This window comes from Miniopterus schreibersii (genome assembly GCF_964146895.1).
Source record: "Miniopterus schreibersii genome assembly, chromosome: 4".
NCBI lineage: Eukaryota > Metazoa > Chordata > Mammalia > Chiroptera > Miniopteridae > Miniopterus > Miniopterus schreibersii.
This window is the reverse complement of record NC_138105.1, coordinates 60,203,717-60,213,289: the sequence shown is the minus strand read 5'-3', so window position 1 is coordinate 60,213,289 and position 9,573 is coordinate 60,203,717. Positions and strand designations below refer to the sequence as shown.

Genomic DNA, 9,573 nt, shown 5'->3' with positions numbered 1-9,573 from the left:
ATTGTCTTGGAGTTTCAAGTGTTCTGGTAGATCTAGCCTCCTCTTGGCTTCCTCATGATCCCCTTGAACTTGCTGAAATCAGTGACTTTGAGAATCAGAGTTCTTACCTGGTCTCAGGTGTCAACACTGGTCGCAGGGAGGATCTCCCAAAGGTCTCCAGAGGGGTGCTTGAGGAGAAGCTCGGGCCTTTCCTGTAACATGGCGTACCCTGGGTGTCTCCCTTCCAGGCCTGACCCTGAGCATGGAGCCAGAGATGTGCCCGCGGAGGGTTCCCTCCTGCTTGTTTGGGAAAGTAGCTGGGCTGAAGGGCCATATCTGATACTGGGGACCTGGTGGGCCAAGCCATGGATCTGGCAGAAGTCCCTGGGGCCCTACCCACCTTATTTTGATATCCTAAAGAACTAAACCACCACAGCTCAGAAGAGGGTGTGAAAGCATGTGTTTTTTGAAGATTGTATTATTTTTTCTATAATTTGGACTTTAGGGATTACAAGAAAGCTGCTACCTCTGGCGCTTTAATTTAGAATTACTGTTATCTACTCAAGGCACTGAGATGAGTGTGGCAATAGGCTAAATCCAGATCTTAAACTGGAAATGTCTCCAACTGTGGTCACCTCCTCCTTTTGTGGTGTACAGTATAAGAAGATTGAGATCTGGGTTATCTCTTTTGAGGGGCTGGGGCACCAGAGTTGGCTCTGAAGGTTTACCTGCCAGTTCTGAAAGTCTTACAGCTGAGGGAGGTGGGGGCCACAGGGCTGTGTGCAGAGTGCGACAGGCCCGACGCGAGCGGGTGGGAAGTTCGCTGTCAGGGCCCGCAGAGCAAGCTGCGCACTCTGATCTTCTCTGGTGACATGCTTGCCTGGGCGGTGGGCGGAATGGGGGAAATGGAAGCCCTGTGTGCATTGTCCAGCCTCAATCCATGTGTGACTGGACCATCCTGACCTCCTAGAGCTGATTTCATGGTCAGTCAGAGCTGAAGCTGAGGAAGAGGAGAAGAAGCCAGACTGGAATAAAATGTACATGATCTGGGAAGAAAGGAGAAAATGGTTTTTCTGAATGATCCTTTCCAAAGGGATGGCACTCAGACAGGAATTAGCCGCAGCTTACCGGACATTCCTGGGAGCCTTTTTATTCTTATCATCCGCTTTTCTAGTCTGGTTCATTCCCAAGGTACCATCTGAGTGTTTCGGGGCGCTGTGTTGTTTAACCTGGGCCTGTTTGTGCTCTCTGATGCTGCATGGACAGGTTGGTAACAGTTGTTACGCATTAAAGCTTTCTCTAGGATCTACGGGCCTGGTGCTTCTGGTGTGTGTGCTCTCTATATATAGAGCAACCTTGGGGTGACATTAGAGCCCAGTTGATGTCAACATTGTGCAATTCCAGTTCCAAATCTCCGTACAGCCTTTGTTTGCCTGCACTTTGCATGAGGGATGGTTTATCCCCTTTTCACAGGGTCCTGCTCCTGGTAGGCTCTTGACTGGCACACTCAGCAGTCTCTTGAGTTAGTTCATAAATTCAAAGCACAGCTTTGCTCATGAGCTGACAATCTTTTTTTTTTCTTTTTTTCATTTATTATTATTATTATTTTTTACATATGTCTTTATTGATTTCAGAGAGAGGAAGGAAGAGGGAGAGAGAGAGACAGAAACATCAGTGATGAGAGAGTCATTGATCGGCTGCCTCCTGCACGCCCCCGACTGGGGATCGAGCCTGCAACCCGGCATGTGCCCTGACCGGGAATCGAACTGTGATCTCCTGGATCCTAGGCCTACACGCAACCGCTGAGCCACGCCAAGCTGGGCATGAGCTGACAATCTTAACGTTAATTTAGGTTAAAATTTTGTTGTGAGGGTTTGGGGAATATAGGTTACCTAATGAACTCTGCTCCTTTTTGCTTACAGGGTATTTGAAGAGAAAATGCCAGGCATTAGGATGCTGCGGCAAGCTGTGGGCCAGGTGCTGCAGAGCCCCGCCTGTGGCTGTGGGACGGCTGCTCTGCCCGGCCGGGTCCTGGGCACCTCCTCTTGGCAAATTCCAGCAGATGCCAACTTCCACTCTGCCTCTTTCTCTGAAACAGACCTGCCACGGGTCTTAATTACAGGTTGAGTTTGTGGCTTGATTATTTCATTTTCTGTGCAGCTTGTGTATTTGTTTTTGGAATGTCTGACATGCTATCAGCTAACATTTATTAATCACAAACCACCTTTTCCACTCTTGGCTTCCTCCAGACTATTGCAAGTCTCAAATCTTTATTTCATCACTGTTGCCAACTCTTGGTTTCCCTGCCATAATTTAAAAAAAATTTTTAAAAATATATCTTTATTGATGTCAGAGAGAGGAAGGGAGAGGGGGAGAGAGAGAGAGAGAAACATCAATGATGAGAAAGTTGTCATTGATCGGCTGCCTCCTGAACACCCCCCACTGGGGATCGAGCCCACAACCCGAGCATGTGCCCTGACCGGGAATCGAACCCGTGACCTCTTGGTGCATGGGCCGACACCCAGCCAACTGAGCCACACCGGCCAGGCGTTGTCGATTTTAATGCCTCCTTGTCAATTCAGTTATCTACCCTACTTTTCAGATGACTTCTTGGTTTGTCCCCCCTCTTTCTCCTTTCACATCACGTTCCCATTGTGATGGAGGATGGGGTTCTGGAAAATCCCACCAGAGGCTGAGACAAACTATTATATTTGTCTTTGAGTATTTTGGCACCTGTAGCAGACAAGTTTCGGAGCCCATTGAATAACGATGGCAAGGCTTGCAGAGAATTCCTGGCCCGAGAAGCTTGGAGGTTGTCCAGCTTTCTTGTGATTTTTCTCTTGCTGTGCCCTTTCTTCCCTTCCGTCACTATGCTGGAGAGAGCTTTGTCTCTGAAACTGATATTACCTGTATTGATTTCTGTCCTCGCTTGGAGGAGGTAATTCAATTCTCTCTGGCTAACCTGGGGCTTTGCCTAATTAGATAAAATTATAAGTATAATCTTATTCCAGTATTACATTCTGGGAATAATTGCATTGGTTAGATTTGGATTAAAGTTTTACTTTTCCCCCTTTCATCTAGGGGGTCTTGGCCAGCTTGGAGTGGGGCTTGCTAACTTGTTGAGGTAAGAGCCCTAAAAGTTGCAATTTAAAATCTGAGTTCTTCAGTATGGGAAGTTTGTCTTTGATACCATCTAACCGTTTAATCTTTTCTCTCCCCTCTTGCCCCTTCCTAGTTTTAAGATACTATGTGTAAAGTGGCTGTTTAGAATACATTTCATTTTGCCTCTTAATACAGACACTGTGGCAGGTCTTTGACTCAACATCTCCCACACTGGTCCTTTGCCCCCTCCCTTTTCTCATTTGGACAGAGTAAGACATGTAACTCCAAATTAATCCCTTGATTTTTAGGTGTTTGGGGGCAGAGGATGCGCATGTAGAAACTGACAAGGAATAGTGTGGGATTTGGAGAGAGTGGGATGAAAGGGTAAGAGCAGGAGAGAAAAATGAGAAGGGAGGGGTAAAAACTTAGGGGTATAGAGGAGACATTGGTGGCAGATATAGAGATGTTAATGGGGTGAGAGCAGGAACAGAAGTTGGGGCAGTGAAAAGGAAGAGGGAGGCCTGAGTGTGGTCAGAACCAAAGGTCGTATGTGTATTTGGGAAAAAGAAGTAGAAAAGGCATGTTTTGGAGGGATTCAGAGGCTGACCAGAAGTTACAATTCCTATTTGAAAGATTGTTTTCATAGAACCAATTATACCCTACCTGTACCAACTCATGGGCATTGATTTTTTCCCTTTAGGAAACGATTTGGGAAGGACAATGTGATTTTGTCTGACATAAGGAAACCCTCTGATCACGTGTTCCATAGTGGTGAGAGATCATTGCTTTTGTTTTTATCTTTAATTTCCAAAGTGGGGTTAGAGGAGCAGCTCATGGAATCAGTGTGCGCAACAGCTCATAACCGGGCTTGTGAATTAATGGAGAAGCTCTTGAAGCACAGACTGTCACTTAAAAATATTTCATATTTTCATCCTCGGTAGTTCTGTAAGAGGTCTATGGTATCGCTGCTGCTTGCTCAAGTGTGACACAGACAGGAGAGTTCTTCTGAGGGTGAAGTAAAATTTTGGAATAATATCTTTGGCTATCATGTGGAGTAGTATCTTTGGAATAAAAACTTTGATCTTATCTTTTTGAGGTTTTAGTTAACTTCTTGTCTCAGAGAGCAAGCAAACAAAAATCAAATCCTGTAATGATTAAAAGGAACTTTAAAAATGCGGAGAAATTAATCCTCATATTTCAATATAGACTTGCTCTTAAACTGTGTACACACACACACACACACACACACACACACACACACAAATCTCAAGCTCCTAGTCAAGTTTTCTCCTAACTCAGAAATGATTTTCTAACATCTTCTAGTCCTTTTTGGTTCAGTATCATCCTTTTGCTGCTTATCACGCTGGGGAAGTGTGGTAATTTGCTATAAGTGGGAAAAATTGGCATTGAACAAAATCGGCTCTACCTCTAAATTAAGCAGGTATGATAAACTCATGATTTGTGGTTCTTTTATACCAGCAATTTTCAACCTTTTTCATCTCATGGCACATAAACTAATTACTAAAATTCTGCAACACACCAAAACATTTATTTTTTGCTGATCTGACAGACAAAAAAAAAGGTCTAATTTGGTTCATTCACACTGGACGGCTATTGCATTGGCCGCTATCATTTTTTTAATTTGACAATATAAGGGGAAAGAGGCCAGTGCCCCTGACTAAATAGTCAGGTATTGAATGTTTTTAAAATTTTTGTGGTATACCAGTTGAAAATTTCTGTTCTATCCCATGGTGTTTTGTTTTATTTTTTAAAACCCATTTCTCTCTTCCTGTCCAAATATGCAGTTTTTAAGCAGAGTATATAATCACTCTGCCTATAGGGTTGGTGTAAGCAGCACTGACTGGAGCCAGCTGCCCGGGTCTGACTGTATTTCTTCTCCTTACTCTCTGTTTGATCCTGGCAAGTTCTTAACCTCTCTACGCCTGTTTCCTCATCAGTAAAATGTAGAAGGCCATGTGTGAGCTAAATGTACAGAAAGCTCTTAGAACAGTGCCTGCAAGCCTGTCCTGTATAAGGAGCAGCTATTATCAACTGTGAGGCTGTTACAGTTGGCGACTCTTCCATAAGAAAATGCTGAATAATGCCCAGGTGGTTCCCTTACAAAGCTGGTATTAATGGAATTCACAAGTCAGGGGTTGGAGAGGACCATTTAGCTTTTCAAACCCCAAACTTTCCTCTTCTGTGGTTTCGCCTTGTTCCTTGTAGGCCCATTTACTTATTCTGACATTCTGGATTATAAGAATCTTCGAGAGATTGTGGTAAATCACCGCATCACCTGGCTGTTTCATTATAGCGCTTTGCTCAGTGCAGCGGGAGAAGCAAACGTGTCCTTGGCAAGAGCCGTAAATATCACTGGTAAGTCTCTGGATCGTGCCCCAAATGACCTGTTTGCCAATTTTCCCAGCCCTTCAGTGAGACATTTTTCAGACTGTGGTACTGTCTGTTGGTTTCAGGGTTGCATAATGTTCTGGACGTCGCCATGGAGCACAATCTGCGATTGTTTGTGCCCAGCACGATTGGAGCTTTTGGACCCACTTCTCCCCGGAACCCGACCCCAGATCTCTGCACTCAGAGACCCAGGACCATCTACGGGGTATCCAAGGTCTACGCCGAGCTCATGGGAGAAGTACGCGTGGCTTGGCCAGATGACTCAGTGTCTCCTTTTCTATTCTTTTGCTTCAAACACTTTTTGATTTATCCTTGGGGGGACTTCCCCTTCCCTCACCCCAACCCCCAGGAATGCTCATAAACTGATTGTCTGCCAAGTGACAGGCACAGATGGCTCCAGAATAGGCCTCAGCCCTCAGCAAGGTGCCACTCAACACTTCCCTGAGGCCCCTCAAATGGCATTTGCTGCCCATTTTATTGGATCCATTCTTTCCCATTATTGGTAGTTATTGGTGGTAGCTTTAAATAATTTTATCTTTTAAATCCTCACCCGAGGATATGTTTTCATTGATTTTAGAGAGGAAGGGAGAGAGAGAGAAACATCGATGTGAGAGGGAAACATTCACTAGTAGCCTGTCGTATGCGCCCCAACCAGGGATTGAACCCATAGCCTTTTGGTGTATGGGACAACACCCCAACCAACTGAGCCACCCAGGGCTGGTTATATTTTTTATACCCTTTGTCTTTATAACTCTATAGCAGATTTTAGTTGGTGTCTGATCCTTCAGCTGATATGTCATAGTCATTGCTCCCTGGTCACCACTTTCCTCCCCTGTCCTCTTTCCGATGCTGCACTGCAGGGACCTGCTTGTGGAGAATTGTGTAGGGCAAGGAGCAGGACTCCCTCCCAAAGAAAGGTCGGAAATCCCTCCTGTGGGCTGAGTTATTATTTACTGTGTTGGTGTATCCCGAGAATGATGATTCTTTGAAGATAAAAACTGAAGAGTTATTTATTAAAGAAAAATAAGTGTCTCTTAGAAATTCTAGAGTGTTTCTTTCCTTAAGGAGAATTTTAATACCACCGCATGGGATGACTGTTTCAGAAAAAAGGCTTTCTTTGTTATTTCTTTGTAGTGCTCTATCTGATTTAAAAGACTCTTTTTAAAGTAAGTTTTCTCTTTTTTTTAGTATTATTATTACCGGTATGGGTTAGATTTCCGATGCCTGAGATATCCTGGCATCATTTCAGCTGACTCCCAGCCTGGAGGAGGAACAACTGGTAAGTGTTGTTTCCTATTTTTTTAATTTTTTTTTTGTCTGTGAGATAGGGAAGAGTGGCGATGAATCTGCTGTCTTTTTAGCCATATGCCTACTGCAGTTTCTACATCATCTCCAGGAAGTGCATCTGAGAAGCTCCTTGAACCCTACTGACTTACACCTGCTAAGGGCAGCTTACGCCGGTGTTGTAAATTCAGCTCAGGATCAGCCACTGGGTGCACAGTGCTGCAATCAAACAGTTAATATTCGAGAACAAATTTATTAGCCACAGTGTAGGAAGACACCCAAATTAGAAATAGCCTCTCTCTTTGAACCCGGGCTTCATTTCTTAATACAGAAGGCGCTATTAAAATGGACTCTACACATTGCATATTTAAAGGGAACATAAGCATTATCATCATCACTATTATTATTAATTTGGACTCAAGCACACACTGTATTTCCTAACTCCTACATTAGAATAGAAATTCTTCCCATATGAGGGGTTCTGAGATACAGTATAAAAGATACTCGACCGTCCGGCTGGCATGGCTCAGTGGTTGAGCACTGACCTGTGAACCACGATTTGATTCCCAGCCAGGGCACATGCCCGAGTGTCAGGCTCGATCCCCAGTCAGGGGCGTGCAGGAGGCAGCTGATCAATGACTCTCATCATTGATATTTCTATCTCTCTCTCCCTCTCCCTTCCTCTCTGAAATCAGTAAAAACATTAAAAAAAAAAATACTTGAAAAATATGAGGGATTTAAAAAGAGGCTTTAGTTTTTGTTACTTTAAAAAAACTTTTGCCTCGCCCTGGCTGGGTAGCCGAGTTAGGTTGGAGCATCATCCTGATATGTCAAGGTTGCGGGTTTGATTCTCAGGGCACATACAGGAATCAACCAATGAATGCATGGCTAGGTGGAACTACAAATTGATGTTAAAAAAATCATATTAAATAAAATAAAAACAATTAAAATAAAAAGTTTTTGCCTTAGTGTGGTGCTTCTCGAAGTACCACACTGGGAACCCCTGGGCATCCCTGAGATCTTTTCAAGGGGTCCAAGAGGTCAAAACTACTTTCATATCAATACTAAGCCATTATTTGCCTTTTCTACTCTCCAAGTGCCCTGTGGAGTTTTTCAGAGGCTGCATGATGTGCGATAGCACAGCAGACTGAATGCAGAAGCAGATAGGCGACTTCAGGTGTCTCCTATTAAGCCAGACAGCAGAGATTTTCAAAGCATAAAACATGCCAGTCTTCTCACTAAATTTTCTTTTGTTTGAAAAATACATGCTTTTTCATATAAAATGTAATACATATGAATATATAATGGCTTCTTATTGCCATTTTAAAATATAATATTTAAAAAAATTTCTCAGTTAATTTCTGATATAGTAAATATTGATATAATTCACATTAATAACACCTCATTGGGGGGCCCTCAGTGGTTTTAGAAGCATAGAGAAGTTCTAAGACTAAGACGTTTGAGACCCACTGCCTTGATCCAAGAGGCTCACTCACGATTTGTTCTAAGAAGATCCACAGAAAGGATTCTCTTTCAGACTACGCAGTCCAGATTTTCCATGATGCTGTAAAGAATGGCAAATTCAAGTGCTATCTGAAACCCAGCACGAGGCTGCCAATGATGTACGTTGATGACTGCCTCAGGGCCACCCTGGAGGTCATGGAGGCCCCGGCAGAGTCCCTCTCCATGAGGACCTACAACATCAATGCCATGAGCTTCTGCCCCGAGGAACTGGCCCAGGAGCTTCTCAAGCACATACCGGAATTCCAGATCACGTACAACGTGGACTCTGTTCGACAGGACATAGGTTGGTACATAATTGCAAACCCCTCACACCCAAAATTAAGCTTCATCCTGCACTGTGGGTCCCGTAAGGACATAAGCTGTGGAGGAGAAGTAGAGCATGGAGCTTTCCCGAGGGTCCTGACACATTCTGGAGAAGAAGCTGTTGAGCCACAGTCCTCAGTGGCTGCAATTTTTGGAAATGATACCTAAAGTGGGTGGAATAGTTTCATTCCAGATAAACAGCTTGTCAGCATTTCACCATTTTACAGTTTCAACATAAAACAAGCAGACATAGTATGAAAGCAGCTCTGGGTTTTCAAATGCTGTGACTATACCACTCTGTGTCCCCAAGCACCCTGGAATATAAGACTCCTCCTACCTTAGAGTCTGCATGAGATTTTAAGTGTGTGACAATTCACAGTGCCTGACAGTGTGATGCAAGCTTCTAATCTAAGAGGGCCACTGTGTATGCGCCTAACAGCTGCTCTGGTCTGGTCAAAGGAAGAATTTCAAAGAGGGAATTTCTTCTGTACTACCTTGTATGATAGACCTTTGTATACAAAGTGTTCTAGACCTTTTTGCAACTCTAAAGCCTGAAGAACTTAAGCTACTTTTCTGTATTTCTTCCTAGCGGATAATTGGCCAATGAACTTTGATGATAGCAATGCTTGGAAGGACTGGGGATGGAAACATGATTTTGACCTTCCAGAGCTGGTGACGACAATGTTGAACTTCCATGGTTCCAACAGTCGGGTTGCTCGAGCTAACTGAGGGACTCAAAATGAAGAGCTAGTGCATCCTGGACAGTTCTCAAGGGAAAACAGTAATGACCCCAAGGGACCTGGAGTATCCAGAGTCAAGGCCTAATTGGACTACATTTTAGCAGCTCATATTGAACTGCCGGGTGGAGAATCGAGTTGGCTCAATATGCTGTTGGTCTGGTGATAGAACTTCCAAATCCTTGCTGTTTGCCTAAACTTGTCCAAACACACATATCATAGAATGAAGACTTAA

At 43.9% G+C, this 9,573-nt stretch overlaps 1 protein-coding gene across 1 annotated transcript; it reads left to right on the top strand.

The window, feature by feature from the left end:
* Window positions 1-1,917: 1,917 nt before the first annotated feature.
* Window positions 1,918-9,330, top strand: LOC308556500 (L-threonine 3-dehydrogenase, mitochondrial; the record flags this gene model as incomplete). Its single annotated transcript, XM_081135786.1, has 8 exons — window positions 1,918-2,101; window positions 3,061-3,103; window positions 3,782-3,852; window positions 5,308-5,457; window positions 5,556-5,728; window positions 6,679-6,769; window positions 8,312-8,581; window positions 9,191-9,330. The coding sequence occupies 8 exons, from the start codon at window positions 1,918-1,920 to the stop codon at window positions 9,328-9,330; spliced, it is 1,122 nt and encodes a 373-aa protein (XP_080991912.1).
* Between the last annotated feature and the right edge of the window lie 243 nt (window positions 9,331-9,573).